Source organism: Neodothiora populina (assembly GCF_041146345.1).
Source record: "Neodothiora populina strain CPC 39397 chromosome Unknown canker_contig_13, whole genome shotgun sequence".
In the NCBI taxonomy this organism is placed as follows: Eukaryota; Fungi; Ascomycota; class Dothideomycetes; order Dothideales; family Dothioraceae; genus Neodothiora; species Neodothiora populina.
This window is the reverse complement of record NW_027191402.1, coordinates 175,316-194,028: the sequence shown is the minus strand read 5'-3', so window position 1 is coordinate 194,028 and position 18,713 is coordinate 175,316. Positions and strand designations below refer to the sequence as shown.

At 50.3% G+C, this 18,713-nt stretch overlaps 4 protein-coding genes across 4 annotated transcripts; 3 read left to right on the top strand and 1 right to left on the bottom strand.

The window, feature by feature from the left end:
• Positions 1-1,013: 1,013 nt before the first annotated feature.
• AAFC00_001660 (uncharacterized protein) lies at positions 1,014-7,696 on the top strand (the record flags this gene model as incomplete). The annotated part of the gene is made up of 3 exons (XM_069340870.1): positions 1,014-1,168; positions 1,517-7,484; positions 7,541-7,696. The coding sequence occupies 3 exons, from the start codon at positions 1,014-1,016 to the stop codon at positions 7,694-7,696; spliced, it is 6,279 nt and encodes a 2,092-aa protein (XP_069204389.1).
• A 1,385-nt stretch (positions 7,697-9,081) lies between these two features.
• Positions 9,082-10,482, top strand: AAFC00_001659 (uncharacterized protein; the record flags this gene model as incomplete). Its single annotated transcript, XM_069340869.1, has 1 exon — positions 9,082-10,482. The coding sequence occupies one exon, from the start codon at positions 9,082-9,084 to the stop codon at positions 10,480-10,482; it is 1,401 nt and encodes a 466-aa protein (XP_069204388.1).
• Positions 10,483-11,197: 715 nt separating this feature from the next.
• AAFC00_001658 (uncharacterized protein) lies at positions 11,198-12,244 on the top strand (the record flags this gene model as incomplete). Its single annotated transcript, XM_069340868.1, has 2 exons — positions 11,198-11,245; positions 11,537-12,244. 2 exons carry the CDS (start codon positions 11,198-11,200, stop codon positions 12,242-12,244), a joined length of 756 nt encoding a protein of 251 aa, XP_069204387.1.
• A 901-nt stretch (positions 12,245-13,145) lies between these two features.
• AAFC00_001657 (uncharacterized protein) lies at positions 13,146-13,856 on the bottom strand (the record flags this gene model as incomplete). The annotated part of the gene is made up of 1 exon (XM_069340867.1): positions 13,146-13,856. The coding sequence occupies one exon, from the start codon at positions 13,854-13,856 to the stop codon at positions 13,146-13,148; it is 711 nt and encodes a 236-aa protein (XP_069204386.1).
• Positions 13,857-18,713: the final 4,857 nt, after the last annotated feature.

Here is an 18,713-nt window from a genome sequence, read left to right as displayed (position 1 = left end):
TACCTTAGTCGCAGTATAATGAATCATGGTACATTTCCACATCTTTGAAGATCTCAGGCGCAATCTCTACGCACATTTACGTTTTGACAGCAGAGATCCCCAGATTTCGGATATGGCCGGTGTCGGTGAGGTATGAGGCGTCGAAGTTACTGTACCTTGCCTTTGCGAATCAGTGGACATATATGACGACTACAAGCTTGTATCTTGAGGTATCTCTATCGTAAGGATGTGACAGGTCTCTGACGAGCTCTGCTCTCCGAGCTGTGATGAAGAAGTGCGGGATGACAGGAATGCGGGTGAAGTGCGTGTGTCGGATTATCGGAGGATCCTCTGATGAACCAAACCGTAAAGGATGTCGCGAATACTCTGAACGGCGCCTAGCATGTGGATCGAGGACTAAATGAGCAACCGTTATAGGCGCGATTGGCACCAAGTAGAATGCTAAGCGGCACAGTAGCCCTATTACGTCTACGAGTAGCGGTAATAGTAGAGTACATGATTAGCATGTAGCCCTGCACTGCGGAGATCGAGACCGATTCGATCAATCCACAAACATTGCCTTCCGACCCTGGCTTTAGAGGGTGATACCTCTGTTCATTGGACGGTCATCAATCGCAGATCGCTGTCTACCGCTGCACTCCAACCATCTCCCGCCGGCACGGCAGCGCGCAGCTGGAGTCGAAGAACAAGTCGACGGTCAACAACATAATGTTTTGCAGTATCGCGCACTAAGATGAGATGATATGATAAACGCGCCGCAGCCGCAGTCGTCGCATATACGCCGTCAACCACTACGCCCCAATCAACGTAGACCCGTATCCGAAACAGCGTCTGCTGGAGACGCTGTAGCAGCAGCGCCAGCACTGGACCGGTGCTACTTTCCTTTCTCCCTTCTCCCTCTCTCCCTCTCTCTGTGTGCGTGTGTGTCTCTGCTAGAGGGCCTCCCTAAGCGCATGAGCAGCAAATGACACAGTGGCCGCCTCAGGGACGACTAAGTGTATCCACGCACAGCTATGACTCGAAAAGGACAAAGTAATGTCCAACGTCACGGCTCAACCGAGAGCTCTGGTGCCGAGTCCTGGCGATCGCAAGACACCGTCAAGAACGGATTGACAGCCAACCCCGGCGAAATCACGCCAAAGAGGTCAAAACTCGACAGGCAAACGCGGTATGTTCAACTCATCCTTTACTCACTGCGTCCACTTCCCCGCCCACTTGTGTTTCGAGCTACGGGTCGGCAGGGGTCCTATTCAAGGCAGAGTGGCGCCGAGTCGAGGTCAGACTTGAGAAGCAGACCCGAAGGGCAAGCGCATCAACAATACATCCGAAATTGGAAGTCACCTCTCGCCACGTGAGGCGATGCACACTTCTTCGATAAAGAGATAGTATTACTAATTGTCCAAGTCGCATCTTGCTTGTCGCGATCCCCTAATCCGCGACAATTGTTCTCTTCTCTCTTCATCAATCCACCTCGAGCTTCTCTCGCTCAACACATGCTAATTGAACAACCTCCCAGGCCTGGTAACGATGTCGATGTATCTCCGAGTACAATTGTCAACCCTACACTCCCACGTCCGAACCTTTCAGATATCGCTCCTTGGGACTCGTCCGACTTCAGTGACTACAGGAAGGACCTCTCTGTTCTCGAGTCGCCATCGTGCAACGTTCCGGGCGGCGGCGTACCTGCCATTCTACGACAACCACCTACCGCCAGCGCTGTCGTCTCTCCTTGGTCGACTGATCCCCAAATAGCGCATGGTCGCAGCAATCCAACATCACACATGGCGTCAAGCGTGTTCGGCAGCTTCTACAACTCCTCCAGCGACGACCTGCCGCAGCTCTCGCCCGGCTTTGTCCCACCCGACGGACATAGCGCGCCGTGGGACGAAGACAGGCGTCCATCTGTAGCAAGCAATTCGACCTTGTCTTCCACTGGCTCCAAACGCAGTTTCACAGGGCGATTTCACAAAAAGCTGGCGGGATTCTTTGGAGAAGACTTTGACCCCAACGAGGCTAGGAATAATTCGGATGGAAGCATTCAAACTGCTGGCGTCCTCGGCGCTGACGAAAGAGATAGACAAGGTTCAGGAACGACAAAGGCAGAGAGTCCAAATCCTTCATTGCCCAGGACACCAGGCCCTAGCAGCGAGGTGACTCCGTGGGTCTTTCAGGATCCTCCCAATAATGATCCTCCCCAAAACACGCGTGAGCCGCAAGGCTTGCCCGTGCCATCGGCAGCGTCAAAGCGAGCTTCCATTGTTCCACCACATCGATTACACCTGCCCGGCCATCGACACCATCGAAGCAACGACGACAATAAAATCGCACCACGCCCGGCAACCAGTCGTGAAGGTTCATACGCCAGACCTGGTGAATTCTCCTTCTCAAGCGACGGCCAGTCATCCATGGCATCCGTCTCGACGTTGAGGCCGCGCGCTGCGAGTCCCTCGCCGAGCATGAGAAGCTTGAGCAGCATCGCCAGTGCGCCGAAGCCAGACATAGCTCATAGGTCGCCAAGCAACGCCGATAGAAATGGCAAGCGCTCTCTGTTTGATCGTGTCACTGGTCGGCACAAGCTGGACAAAGCCGACGGTGGTTCACTGAAAAGCCTGCCGGCTTCGACAGCGTCGCTGGTTCAACCCCTCCGTCCTGGCAGCAGTACGAAGGATGCGCCTCCTCCAAAACAAAGAAAAGGCCCGTTGGGACCTGACGGTAAGCCCATGACTCTAGGCCTCTCGCAGCCAACATCGAGAAAGGAGCACACACGACTGCCCTTCAAGGGCTCAAAGAAGCCCGTGGTGGAGTTAGATCCTCGACTAGCGAGGGATCCGAATGCACGACAGCCCGTTACGAGGAACGCCTCCGCGCTATGGCATCTGGACACTGACATGTCACGCATGGAGGGCATCGTGGATAAAGGGCAACCGATGACACCGCCTGTTAACTCGGAAATCTATTCGGGCTTCCCGGGCTTCGATCAGAAACCTCCAGAAGAAGAGACTGGCGGCGCCTGGGATGCGCCTGACAGTTGGGCCGTCAAGAAGGTTGCTGATGCCAACATTGGCCGCCTGGGAGAAGTGGATGAAGCGGGCAAAGTGCCAGGCGATGCGGATCCTGGCCCGATGTTCTATATGCGTATATTCAGAGCAGACAGCACCTTCGCCGTCATATCAGCGGGACTTAACACCACTGCCGCCGAGCTTATACAAATGATGGCGAAAAAGACGTTCTTGCAAGACGCACTTGACACTTACCAAATCGTCATGAGGAAAACGGGATCAAGTCGCCAACTAGAAGCAGGCGAGCGACCACTCGCTATTCAGAAGGCACAGCTAGAAATGGCCGGATATCAAGAAAAAGATCGACCAGAAGAGCTTGGTCGTGAGGATCATGGTTATCTCTGCCGTTTCACCTTTCTGCCTGGAAAGTTGAGCGGATATTCCAGCCTGGACCGAGACCCAGGTTTCAACAAGATGCAGAAGTTCAACCACATCGACTTGTCCGGGCGGGATCTGATAACAATTCCGATCACCTTATATCAGAAAGCTACAGAGCTCATATCGTTGAATTTATCCAAGAACCTCTCACTAGACATACCGAAAGACTTCATCCAGAGTTGTACAAACCTCAGGGAGATCAAATATACAAGCAATGAGGCCTGGCGCTTACCCCCGGGCATTTCACTTGCATCGAAGCTCACAATGCTCGACGTTTCGAACAATAGACTAGAGCAAATGCAGCATGCAGACCTGCATAAGTTGCATAACTTGATTAGTCTGAAGCTCTCGAACAACAAATTGACGAGTCTGCCTGCGTATTTCGGTTGCTACCAAGCATTGCGCAGCCTTAACCTTGCCTCGAACTTCCTCGACGAGTTCCCCGACTTCCTTTGCGAGCTGAAGACTCTTGTTGATCTTGACATCAGCTTCAATTCTATATCGGCCCTGCCGAAGATCGGCAAACTCACCAACCTGGAAAGATTGTATGCTACCAACAACAAGCTGTCAGGCGCCTTCCCGTCATCATTCAGCAACCTTGTCAATTTGACACAGATCGATGTACGATTTAATTCGATCACAAACATCGATATCATGGCCCAGCTCCCCAAGCTAGAGACTCTCATGGTAGGCCACAACAGCATCTCCGCATTCGAGATGTCCTTCCATCGCATGAAAGTGCTTACGATGGATCACAACCCCGTTACCCGATTCGGTCTGAACATGCCCGTTCCTACGCTTTCGGTGCTCAATCTCGCATCCGCGAAGTTATCACAGCTTCCCGACGACTTGTTTGCTAAGATGCCCTCCATCACTAAGCTTGTACTCGACAAGAATCATTTTGTCGCGTTGTCCCACCTTGTTGGTCGGCTCGGTAAATTAGAGCATCTGAGCGTGGCGAAGAACTTACTTAATGCCTTACCGGCCGATATAGGGCGATTGCAAGAACTCAAATACTTCGACGTGAGAGAGAACAATCTTGGGAAACTGCCTGCAGAGATATGGTTTGCTCGGAAGCTAGAATCTCTGAATGTAGCGTCCAATGTGCTTACCGAGTTTCCCAAGCCTGGCGCGCCGCTACCGCCTCTGCCTCCAGACAGCACTCCAACTCCAAACAGTCTTGCACCTAACTGGTCAAGTCCTGACTATGAAGAGCTTGGCAAACTGGAAGCCTTCCAATTGCGCCGACCCAGTCAAGCTTCTGGGGGTTCTGCAGCAACAAACTCGTCACCAAGCAGTGGTAGAAAAGCCTCTGTCGCATCCGCATACGCCCAGAGCACAAGGAATATGTCCACGCTGGCCAGGTCGACAACTGAGACCAGCCTCGGCACCGTCACGGCTTCCTCTCGTAAGGACTCTACAATGTCGGGCAGACTCGCAAATACTTTTGCGCAGAGCCTACGTCACCTTGTGCTCACAGACAATCGCCTTTCGGACGATATTTTCGACGAAATCATCATGCTGCCTGAGCTTCGTGTACTCAACATCTCATACAATGACTTGTACGACATTCCGCCACGGACGCTAAGACGCTGGCCTCAATTGACTGAGCTCTACTTGTCTGGCAACGACCTGTCATCGCTTCCTGCTGAGGACCTCGAAGAAGGCTCATTGTTGAGAGTCCTGCATTTGAATGGCAACCGATTTAACGTCTTACCGGCCGAACTCGGAAAAGTTGGCAAGCTTCAGACGCTTGATGTAGGCAGCAATGCCCTTAAATACAATGTTTCAAATTGGCCATACGATTGGAACTGGAACTGGAATCACCAGCTCAGATATCTGAACATGTCTGGCAATAAGCGGTTGGAGATCAAGCCTAGTGCCAATGCGCTTTCCGGTCGCGAGACGAAAGATCTTACTGACTTCACTTCTTTGCAAAATCTACGTATCCTTGGTCTGATGGATGTCACTCTCACAATACCGTCTGTACCAGATCAGGGATCCGATAGGCGTGTACGTACCGCGGGATCTATAATAGGTACTTCGGTACCCTATGGAATGGCCGATACGCTTGGCCGCCACGAGCATCTTTCAATTCTCGACATGGTCATTCCAGCATTTCGTGGGCACGAGGATCAGCTCCTAATGGGCATGTTCGATGGACAAGCGCTACCAACTGGCGGGAGCAAGGTCGCAAAATTCCTTCATGAGAAGTTCAAGCACTACTTTTCTGATGAGTTGGAGAAACTGCGGACTGGTGAAGACCCGTGCGACGCTCTGAGACGAGCGTACCTCGCTCTCAACAAAGAGCTTGCGACAGCAGCACTTCAGGCTATCGAAGCAAGAGACCACCCTAGCAGCGCGCTCGTCCACCGAGCAAGTGTTAGTGGTCTCGAGCTTGGCGAAGATGACATGACATCTGGTGCGGTAGCCACTGTACTCTACTTCCAGAACATGGAGCTCTACGTATCAAATGTGGGTGACGCACAGGCAGTGATCATCGACTCCGAAGGATCACACAGACCCATCACACGCAAGCATGCTCCAGCAGAGCCCGAGGAGCGAATCCGAATCCGCGAGGCTGGATGTTTCGTATCCCGACAAGGAAAGTTGAACGACGTCCTCGAAGTCTCTCGTGCCTTTGGCTATGTTCAGCATCTACCGGGTGTGATAGCAGCTCCGCACACCAGTCACGTGTCTCTGAAGGAGTCGGATGAAATTGTCATGATAGCCTCCAGGGAGATGTGGGACTACCTGTCAACAGACTTCGCAGTTGACGTAGCACGCTCAGAGCGTGGGGATCTAATGCGTGCAGCACAGAAGCTGCGTGATCTGGCCATTGCGTTCGGTGCCAACAACAAGATTATGGTGATGATGCTGGGCGTCAGCGATATGCGCAAACGTGAGCGCGCTCGCTTCCGGACCCATAGCATGAGCATGGGTCCGTCTGGTACACCGGACGATTATTTTACCTCGAACCGCCGTGCTAAACGTGGTCGTGAGAATGTCGGAGACTCAAAACTAGCAAGACTGGATCAAGAGATTGAGCCTCCGCAGGGCGAGGTAAGTCTTGTCTTCACCGACATCAAGAATAGTACCATGCTTTGGGAGACATACCCCATTGCAATGCGCAGCGCTATCAAGATGCACAACGAGATCATGCGACGACAACTGCGTATCATTGGTGGCTATGAAGTCAAGACTGAAGGCGATGCCTTCATGGTCGCATTCTCAACTGTCACCAGTGCACTTCTTTGGTGTTTCACCGTGCAGATACAGCTACTGGATGTACCTTGGCCACAAGAGATCTTGTCAAGTATTCACGGTCAAGAAGTACTGGACAACGACGGCAACAGGATCTTCCGCGGTCTGTCTGTGCGTATGGGCATCCATTGGGGACATCCTGTGTGCGAACAAGATCCAGTCACCAAGCGCATGGACTACTTCGGCCCCATGGTCAATCGTGCAGCTCGTATATCGTCTGTGGCCGACGGAGGTCAGATCACTGTCTCATCGGATTTCATTGCGGAAATTCAGCGTCTCCTGGAAACGCACATCGAATCTGACAGAGTTGGCTCAACGGGGTCCGAAGACGCCATGGGCGACGAGCTGATGGGTGCTGCGATCCGTCGCGAGCTTCGTTCCCTGAGTAGTCAAGGTTTCGAAGTCAAAGATCTTGGACAGCGGAACCTGAAGGGTCTCGAAAATCCCGAATATATTTATCTGATGTATCCTCACGCACTGTCATCTCGTCTGATTGTTCAGCAACAGCAAGCGGCCGAGAAGGATGTCGGCGTTGAAGGCCCCGATGGTACAGTCGCACAGAAGAGCGCGGACAGTCAACTCACCATTGATACACAGCACGTTTGGGATCTCTGGAAAGTCAGCCTGAGACTTGAAATGCTGTGCAGCAGTTTGCAATGCCCGGGTATCACAGAGCTTAAGCCGCCGGAAACGGCATTACTCGAGAGAATGAAGTCGCGGGGTGGAGAGATTACGGATCGCTTCGTCGTCAATTTTGTTGAACATCAGATCAGTAGAATTGAGGTACGTTTTCATCCTATGTATTCAATGACCATATATCAGGCTAACAAATTTTACAGACGTGCGTTACGACCTTGGCTTTGAGGAACATGGTACAACCTTTCAGGCCAGGTATACTCCAGGATTGCAAGTCAATGGACGATATTCTGGGAGTTATTCTAGCTGGAATGACAGAATTGAAGGCTCTGAAGGGTCAAATGCAGGCACAACAGTAATTGTGGAGGTTGGAGTAGGACAAACTTCAACAACAGGATATCCTAGGACAGCAAGCATATACGGGGGAAAGGCAACATATCTGGGAGGCGTTCATGGTGAAGGAGGTCTGGTCGGCCAATCGCCCACTTGAAAGCTAAAGACAGTGAACGTCTATTGGTCTCAAACTAGGGGCAGGCCACAGGGCGATGCAGGGACTGGTACGGTATTGGGCGGTAGCAATTCTACACGTACTGCGGACTTTGAGTGTTGGGTCGCTAATGACTTCACGCACCCTTTTAGTAGGCAGGAGCAGCGCATTGGATTGCAATGGTTCACTGGACTCGATTCTGCCATTGTAACATGTAACTACAATTCCATCGAGCACTTTTGAATGCTGACATTGGAGTATGTGTTTATATTAGTGTTCCTCACTGGGTTTTGACATAATAAGGGCATATGATAGCCATATCAGGACCGCCAATGACTTCTTGGAGGTCATCAGACAAACCCTAGTCTACTTGCGATAGGGCCTCGTGCGCTTTACTATGAATCATAGTCTACCTTAGAACTTGGCCATCATTTATGATGTGGCCCTATTCATGTTACATGTTTATAATATGCTGCGATATGTCGATAGCCCCTGTCGTGTCCTGCACCTGGTCAAACATCTCCACTAGCTATCAGTATGTACAGTACAACTTGTATGGCGTAGCGTACGTCCCTCATTCACATGATCATACACAGTGGGGAAGCGGACTCCGCTTAGGCAGAGGCGTGTTATCATAAGGTCAGGTACCTTAGGTAGGTAGGCTAAGGTACAGTAGATAACTGACGTACAAAGCATATCTGATCGCCCCTCAGCCCCATTTTACACGCACGATTAAGAGAGCCCTTTCCTTTTCGTTTCCCTTATAATCACTCATTCATACGGTATCTATTACCTTTCCTACCTACCGTACCTGGATCGTTCATGGTCAAAAAAAAGTATTATTCTCACCTCCACCGCGACCTGGTCATGCTTTGCTCTTGAATCTTAATAATTTACTTTGAGCGACAAGACTGGCGCTTGCTTAGTCATGGACCCTTTGCGCCCGAACATGGACTTTTTTCCTGTTGTACTTGTACATTACTCATACTGCAATAATTATGAATAGTGACTTCATCGAACCATGGACTTGAGATCCATGAAGTAAATAAAGGAAGAAATCAATCTCGCTATAATGCGCTGGTTAGGAATCACCTTTACAGTTCCATCAGAAACTATATGAAGGCACTGCTTCGAGCTCACATCAGATTTAATTTTCACAAAACACGACGGAATTGGTGCAATCATATAAGTGCATCGACCAGCACTTCATTTTCAGGCATAACTTCAACAGCACCATCAATCTCACGGCTCTACAGGATGGCTTCCACAACAAGTCCTGGAACGGATGCGCAGGATCAAGGTCAATTGGCCACTAGGGTATTGCCCATCAAGTCGACCAACCTTGGCGAATTTGATGTTGCGAACACAGATCTACCTTTGGAGGACTGGGAAATCCGACTGAGCTCTTCACAGGACGCTGCTGATCTGCAAATGGCGGCTGAGCACTTGAAAAGTTCCGACATACCTGTCGCATTCCCTACCGAGACTGTATATGGTCTTGGTGCTGACGCTACGAGAAGTGCTGCTGTGAAAGGCATATATCGCGCGAAGCAGCGGCCATCTGATAATCCTCTGATCGTGCATGTCGCTTCTTTGAGTCAGCTGCGCAGGCTACTTCACCCTGCCAGCAAGACCGGGGCTACCTCAGACTCACAACTTGCATACGAAGATCCCATTCCTACGATCTATCACACTCTCATCAAGCGATTTTGGCCTGGCCCCCTTACCATCCTCTTGAACAATCCCGTGGGTTCTGCACTCGCGCCCGAGGTTACTGCTGGTCTCGACACATTTGGTGCGCGCATGCCTAGGAACCTACTAGCTCTCGCTTTGATCAAACTCGCAGATGTGCCGGTCGCAGCTCCATCAGCAAATGCCTCGACTAAGCCATCGCCTACAGCAGCAGAACATGTTCTCCATGACCTCAACGGTCGTATTGAGTTGATCGTGGATGGCGGCTGTTGCGATATCGGCGTCGAGAGCACAGTCGTAGATGGTCTTTCCTTACCACCTTCTATTCTGCGACCTGGTGGTATAGGTCTGGAACAGATCCGAAGTTGTCCCGGTTGGGAAAACACAACAGTGGGCTATCGCGATGCTTCTGAAAAGGGCACAGCGCCAAGAGCGCCTGGGATGAAGTACCGTCACTATTCACCTAAAGCTCCTGTGATCCTACTTGAGGCCGGCGGAGTACAGCCTACTGAGAACGACTTGGCTCGCCACCTAGGCACTCGGCGAACCCTTGGAATTGTTCGCACGAAATATTGGCAACCGATCGCGGGGGTGGATACGGACGAAGCACAGCAACACGTCTCACAAGAGACGTCCGACGAAGTCACGAAACAAGGTCGCAACGACCTGGCAAACACATCACCTATCTCAGAGCTACTGCAAGAATCGCGTGTTCAAGAGAGCGCACCAGCGAAAAAGTTTTCAGTAGAAGATACCGAGGCGTGCGTGTTCGACGTTTGGGACTTGAACATCGGACCAGACACGAGGTCTGTGGCGCGGGGACTGTTCTCTGCATTGAGGACCCTTGACCAGAAGGATGTCGATGCTATCATCGTTGAAGGCATCGAAGACCTCGAGGGCGACACTGCCGCTGCGGTCATGAATCGACTACGCAAGGCGGCGGAGATCAAAGTGAATCGCTTATGAGATGCCTTAACGAGAGGGGAACATCGAAACCCCTCTCCGGCTATTCAGATCTCTGACCACCAGCCGCTACGATGACTATGGCCTCAATAGATGAACACACCTCTGTCTCGTGCCAGCAACGCTGCGCCAGTTCGAGCAGAACCTCAACTACGCTAATTAATCATCGCTGTACTTGCCCATCTGGTGTTATCGATGTTGATTTACTTGAGGGAAATAAAAGTGTGATTTGCCACTTCACAAGGATTCTTGCGTCCAAAGAATGCCACTTTCTTCGTAGATATGTAGATTGTCCTATCGCGAGTCGCAATAAGACAGAACGAAGATCTCTATGAGACTTGACTATCGATAGGATCCTAGTATTAGAATGAACATGTTAGATGATGAAGCATTGAATGAACAATTTGGCATGGTTTCAAAAATCGTCGTCAATAGGTTGTAGCTTAGATGGAAGTTTAGGCTGACTGACCTGTTAAGCGGCTAATGACGTTCACGCTGGACATCAATCAAGTGGACACGACAAGGTCTACTGACCTCATCAAGATGCCATTGCACACAAATGTGATACCCTGGGTCGAATGAAAACAGTTGCTCACCCTATCGTTAGATAGTATGCTTTCTCCTGCATCGCACTATTCCTTGTCTTTTCGAATTCACCTCCTGGAGGTTGAACAACTGCCACGGTCTCGCAACAGATTCGATCAGTGCTAACGCACGTATGGACAACAAGCACAAGACGGTCACTGTCCTTCTGACAGGCTTTGGTGTAAGCAATATATCCTGCTCCTTGAACTACACGAGCACGCATGCTAGAAGAGGCCTCACGTTGGGTCTTCGCTGAGATGTAGACTTGCTCCTCCCCGCGAAGCTTCACCGTGCTTATCTGCGGGACCGAGCAATTCTTTCTCGAGACGCAGGCCGACATCCTCAGCAAGACCATGAGTCGGTATCGTTGGGCTACTTCACTAGCACCGCTCGTCGACGAGTGAAGTAGTGAGCAGAGTAATTGCAGCTCGCCAAGAGCACTCCTCAGGAGCTAATCCATGTCTCTACGTAGCCCTTCGGAGACGAGCGTGTAAATCCATCCTACCTAATCGCGTCGACACTTCCAGCAACAATACCACCAACGTCAAAATGTCCAGTATCTATCCAGATAACACTTTATCCATACCAGATTCCTCCATCTTATGCAGAGATCCGCAACCTTGTACCACGACTCTATGCCGCCTACGAGAACATCGACATGGTGCTTCACATGGGCATGATCATGAATCGCAACTACTATTCAATCGAAAAGCTAGCTCACAGAGACAACTATGATGTACACGAAGACAGATATGGCAAGATCATAGACAAAGACGATGGGAAGATCTTCTGGCCCGATTGTCCACCAATTCTCGAGACCTCTCTTGATTTTGATGACATCTTTCAACGCTGGCGCAGTATCTTGCTCGAGAGCTCTTCTGAAGAAACCTCATCCTCATCCGTCTTCAATGGACTTATATTAAGACCCAGCATCGACGCAGGTCACTATCTTTGCGACTTCATCTATTATTCCATGTTGGCTGAACATTGGCGACGGAAGAAAGATCGCGTACAGAGCGACAAGATGGATGAGCGTCCTGTTATGTTCATGCACGTGCCTGGGACAGTGCAACCGAATCTGCGCATAGGACAAGCTACAACTGTTGGCTTGTTGAGGGCGATGGCAATGAGCTGGATTTCGAGGAAGAGCGATAGGCCGTCCGGCGAGAAAGGCGTGTAATGATGAGATGATGATCACGGCCATCTAGACGCCATGTTTGGAGAGGAGAGTGTGCGATAATCTATGCGGACATGCGTCTTTGGATACGCCTGATTTCTCCGACTTGCGTCGCTTTCCGATCACGCACTTGCGGTCCTGCGAGACGGAGGGACCACAAGGATCGCATCATCTGATGAAGACATCTGAGCTCTCCAATGTGCGAAGTGAGACTTCCACTTCGGTTGAATTGTTGATCTTAGCCATGAACCACATAAGACACAATACGTGCCATGGTCCGTTTATGCTGCACAGTGCTGTGTTTTGCTGACGAGGCCATCATTCAGAGATTGCATCGCAACACTAGGAGCGCAGAACAAAAGAACCGATCGCTTGCGACAGAGCCTGGTTTACGAACACATTATGGACGAGATCTGTCTTACGGATAGGTGATTAGGTACTTGGACGACTACCTATACCTTACATCATTGAGCAACGATACACGACGTCATTTCCGGGGCTGGCTCCAGCAGGGCCTGGTGGAAGGACAAAAGCCAGATAACAGTCCTGTTCGCACCCTTTTGCAAACCTGTTTTGTGCAAACGTCGAATAAACGTGGTTCAAGAAGAACTATATATGCTTCATCCATCATGGACGCTTTGATAAGGAAGTCGTCTTAAGCGGATACAAGGAATATATGCAGCTTGTTCTCCACGAATGCGAGCGTCAGCCCCATATATTAACTGCTAAAGCGCCTATGCAATTTGCCCGCCCATGTAACCGATGTTTCCAGCACTAATTCATCCTTGTCTCCACGTCCATTTGCTAGGTCTGCCGGACCATGTGCATGCGCTGACGACGACGGTGGTCTCATTCCCTCCGTCAGGTGATCCCGCCACTGCTGTGAAGACAAAGTGCGATCATGCTATTGAAGCACAGCGTGCTTCGCTGGTGGAATATCGCCAGATACGTCATTCTTGGCTTTCCTGACCTTACAGTAGTGTGCTCCAGCATCAGGGCTCCCCCAGGCTCGAGTATCAAGAGGGTAGAGTTTAACAAATTCAAACCCCCATCGCTCATATAAGCCTTTGCCAGCCTCCGAGCCCTCGAGATACGCCGGTAAGCCCAGCGCATCTGCCTTCTCCATTCCCCATTGCATAGCTGCATGCCCGACGCCGCGTCTCTGGTGCTCGGGCAGGACGAAAAGCGTACAGAGATAGACGTGCGGCTGGCCCTTCATGATCTCACGACGACACCGAGACTGGACCAGGTGACTCGCATCCATCGCCGCAAAGTTGACGTCCTTTCTTACCTCTTCCGTCTCTTCGCCCTCCTTTGTCCCTTGCTGTTCGGCCTCGATCAGCGACTCGATTGCGTCCGCCTCAGACTTGATCTCCCACTTTGCGCCGCCGGCGATTTGCTTTGTCGCCGGGTCGCGGATAAGCGTGCATAGTTTGTGTGGATCCTTATAGTCCTTCTCTAGACCTCGACGCGCGAACGTGTGCATGTGCACTGTGTATCCGTTCGGCAAGAACATTCTTTCAAGACTGACATCGCTGGATGCGAATGTGGTGCGTTGGTGATAGATGAAGGTGTCTAGCTCCCAGAACTTGATGGGCGTGATTTCGTACGCCATGTTTTTCACTCAAAGCAGATAGGTAGAGGTGGTGTTGGGACCACTCATTGATATTGAAGGTTTCTGGGTTTTATATGTGGATATATATTTATTCTATTGATGTTCTCGATGTGACACAGCTCGAATGTCGTTGCCTAATCAGTGTGGATGGATGCCTTTAGGTCTACCTTCCCCTTCAAGACACTGATGCGAGAGTGGTAATGAATGACAATGTGGCATCACCACTTCGCCTATGTATCAAAGGTCTAAGATATCGAGTACGGACTGTAGAAACCATGAGTGCTGTGATATATAGTTGCGCGCCCTGGTTCGACTCGAATAGGAATCGCCAACAATGATTGGTCCAGTGACCAGGGTCGCCCTCCAGACGGCGTCTATACGCAAGCCCGATCAAGAAAACAATAATTCAATAATGCATGACCACCAGTGCATTCATTCGAAAACATACCTAGAACACAATGCAGGGATATATACATGAAAGGAGAAGATCAGTGAATATATAGAGCTCCTCCGGCATATCCATTGATACACGTCCACCAGTACTCGCTGCCTCACGCAGAATTACCTACCTTAGCATCACGATCTCTATTTACTTAACCTTCATAGCCGCTTTAGCAGGTCCATCCACAGTTTACCAGCGGGAGCGCATAGCGTCCATTCTCCTGGCCACCCTCACTCACTCATGCTCAAGTCGCCTATCACTACCAAAAAAGGGCGGACCCTCTGTTTACTCCGTTCCATCGGAGAATCAATCACATCCGCCGACTAGTGCAGCAACCAGAAACCGTGAGGAAAAACCACCTTACCGATCTAAGCTCTGCTCTGGACCTTCCACAGTACGACCCTTGTACGGGTTGCAGCCAGGGCAAGAGAGAGAGAGAGAGTGTGTGGCTGCGCTATCATTCGTTTATATGGCCCGTTCGGGGTATTGAAGTGGGGGGCCCGTTTTGTTGTCTGCGTACTGTACTTGAGAGTTGGGCTTTCCTGCTACGGAGCCTAGCTGTACTGTATGCCGTACGGCTGAGCCGCGCCCAGCTGAGAAGGGAGGGAGTGGGCGAGGCTGGCTGCACCTTCCTAAGCGATTGATTCTGGGTTTGGCTAGTAAAACTGAAACCGCCTCTGCTTGGATGGGGAACCCGAGCAAGGGTAAGGTAGGATAGAGAGTTGTGGTCAGGAAGGGTCTGGGCAGTATGTGCGGTCGTTGTGTCATGCATGAGATAATATTGTATTATGAATTGTCAAGGGAAGGTCGTCGGAAGATAAGAGTAGATAAGGTGGGTACTCGTGTATTGAACCCTACTGCTGCTGCTATGCTTCGGGGCCCAGCAGCTCTTTACAGTACGCAGCAACCACGAGGACAAGGGCGTTTGTTGACAAGTATACACAACAAGAGATCAAATGCGAAGACCAAGCCAAACTCACACACACACGCGTTCAAAGCAACAAGAACGTGCCGTGGGTGACTATGTAGATAATAAACCTGCAGCATGTAGCCAAGGTGGAGACGATGACTACTCTGAGTTTCGGAGTGCATGAATGAACCTCGATTGGCTTAAAGATCAAAAATGCGCGTCCTTTGCGCTGGTATCTCCCTGCACCTCAAAGGAACTAGTCCAACCCTAATATGTAGATGCTTCTGCTGCTGCACTGTACAACCAACAAACGTCTAGTGCTGTAGACCTAAACTTGGGCCTTGGCGTTCATGTCGAGTCATCTTGCGACGACATGGACTAAGAATTGTGGAATGATGATTGCGAAGAGTCGTGGTGAAGTGATGTGTGCGAGGAGTAGCGTGCAGCAGTAGCAGCTGATAAATGTAAGTGCTGGTCGTGTTCTCCTAAGCTTCGCTTTCAACAGAGTAGACAGAGATAAGAGAAAAGAAGAAGAGCGTTGTATCCGTCGACCGGTTCGAGCTCGTAACACTACTATGTGTTGCTATGATAGAAATGTCCGGACGCAGGAATGTCGTATTCCTTTAGAGATCGCGTAAGCAGCAAATCCTACATATTCTGATATTCATAGATTAATCGATATGTCAACGGGTGATAAACTGACTTCCAAGAGTGTATACCCCAGTCATAGATTGAATGGGCGTGTCGGACTAATTGTAGTTTGTTCTATTTCCAACGCCCTTCTCCACACTTCCATCCTTCCGTGTCGTTCCTCGACGTCTGTATGGACTCTGGAACTTTCGACTTCGCATCCGCAGCCGCCAAGCTTTTGTACTTTTGGCAGGATCACGATAATATAGTATATGATGCACAGGCAGTCAAGCATTCCAACCTACGATTTGAGATAGAAGATCATTGAGAGCCGCTGCATAATTTCCCGATGGAGAAAATGTCACTGACTTGCGCTTTATGTGGCCCATGTGAAGTGACAGCATAAAGCCTGGAGCAGGTAGGAATATGCATTAGTGTAGCATATAAACTCGAAACATGGAAGATCGAATCGAACATTATACCGATACGGCCCTGTAGTCGAACAGTCTTGCATTCGACCTCTGCACCTTTCTTATTCGGCGACACAGCAAGTCAGCCAGAGGGCTCTGTAATGCAACATCGAGCATCACGCAAGTCATGCCACTAGCAAGGTTTCTGCAAGTAATCTATCGGATACCTTGCTTTCGATCATGTTCATCACTTACCGAGTAGAGATGATGAAACATGCAGCTGAGCGCCGGTAGCTGTACACCCCTGTCCCGATACACCGTCTTTCCCTGCAGAATGCGGTCGACGTCGGGAATATCGTATGTAGGGGTCAAATAAACCATGTGGGATATCGTGATTATTGTGCCAGTCAGTCATTAGAAGGGATGTGATATTGAGAGTCACGAGTTGTGCATGCGCGTTTCATTCCAGTCGAGCTTGTCCTTCTTTCTGTGACCGTAAACAGGGGCCAGTGGACAATATCCTTGGTAGTGAATGTCAACGCTCCTATAAGCAACGAATTAACGGAGGAGAGTCCATTGACCACCCGCTTATGCATGTGTACGGCAACATGACCTGTCTTCGAGTCATTGTATGCTGTTGCGGTTTCATGAAAGGGTCAGAACAACATTCCATGTCAACTTATGTGCAACTACTAGATGATCAGTCTTGGCATCAACAAGTGCAAGTATCATACCAGTGTCAAGCTTATATCGTAAGCAATGGTGAAGCACTGTGATGCTCCAAGTAATACACACGCAGCTGACAACATTTGCAGCGACATGTGACCTGATTACACATACCATCGATGAAGCCCACCTTGTATGGACGATACCTCTCCCATCAAGCAGATTCGACTTCGAGAAACACTGCGAAGCTCTGCGACGGAACTCCATGCTTCTTTGGCTCGCCCTGATATCGGCAGTGCAACGGAGAGACGGTCAATCGACTATGCGACTCGTTCGAGTAGAGCTATGGCTTCCACGTCCGGAAAGTGAATATCTATTGGTCGTGTCGCGTGATGGCGTGTCTCTCTTCTACACCGGGGACACCTCCCAATCACATTGCGCGTCCTCTTGGTGTTTGCGAATATGCTATCGCAGCGCCGGCGCAAGCGCAAAGGCATGCGCAAGTAATTAATACCTCGGTATGTCAGCAAAGAGCGAAGTCAACAACAACATCAATATCAACAATAACAACAATATCAACAATCAACATACGCGCCCAACTGCGTCGGCTGACGTAGAATCAGGCCAGTGGTCGCATCTCGACTTCGAATAACCTCTCTCCCGGTCAATCGCTATAGTGGTGTTCGGGATCCGCGCTGTCGGACGTCATATCATCCGCAGCGCAGACCTTTTCGTGACCAAGTGAGAGCGGAGACTTGACAGAGACCTATAATGGCTATCATGGTCGATGCGTCGCGACGGCGTGGTCTATGCGATAGTATGCCCTGTCACCGGTATCGAGTCGGCGTAGTCGGCAAGCCTCGACCGGTCACAGCTTACGTCAAAACCGGATATGGCTACCACTATCATAACCTTGATGGATAGAGTGGCGACCTCGGTATACAACGTGTGTCGTGATATTTTGATCCATACCAGTAAAGATGGGTGTTTGAAGATATGATAGAGACCGAGACCAGATCAGATCGAGATCTGTGGGGAAAGATGTGTTTACAAACGTGGAACACTCGAACCTTTTGTTAGATTGTTTATTTGTTTGCTGTTGCGGATCACACATTCGCAAGGTCTCAGATGACCGCACCAAGGACTGAGATATGGCGCCTATGCGGCTCACAGTTTCACCCCATGGAAGACTAGAACTGGTGAGAACAAAGTCGCCTGAAGACGTCAGCAGAGATAACAGATCGAAGATGCGAACAGTGATCCAACGACGATGACGAGGAGGCACCGTGGGGGTCTGTATAACAACTCCTGTAAATTGACCGCTGTTTGAGATTTAAGCGATCACGATCGCAAGTCAGCGAAGATTGCGATATTGTTGGTTTTCTATGTGGGGACGAGTGCCTACTGCTCTTAGTTTAGCGCCTCTGAGGGGTGTGACGTCTTTCCCCCCAAACAAAGAGATTTGAAGGAAAACATCAACACGTCGCGAGCACTCCTGGGCGCCCAATGCCATGCGCGATCTCGAGTGCCTCCCGCAGGCTGTCTTTGGAAGTCATGGAGATCGTGAAAATAAAGTGTTTCTGATTAGGGAATAATGCGCAATGTTTGCGCAATAGAATTGAATGCCTTACTGGCCCTGTTCATTTCCTGATGGAGGGGCACAGAGCGATGCGCGCGGCAGCCACCGACGCAGTTTCCGAAATGCGGAGAAATACAAAGCCTCAATTCCAGTGCTATGGGAGAACCTGTGTCGACCGGGCCGTTGAAAAGGGTCTTTGGCAGCGAAGGTTGTCGAAAAG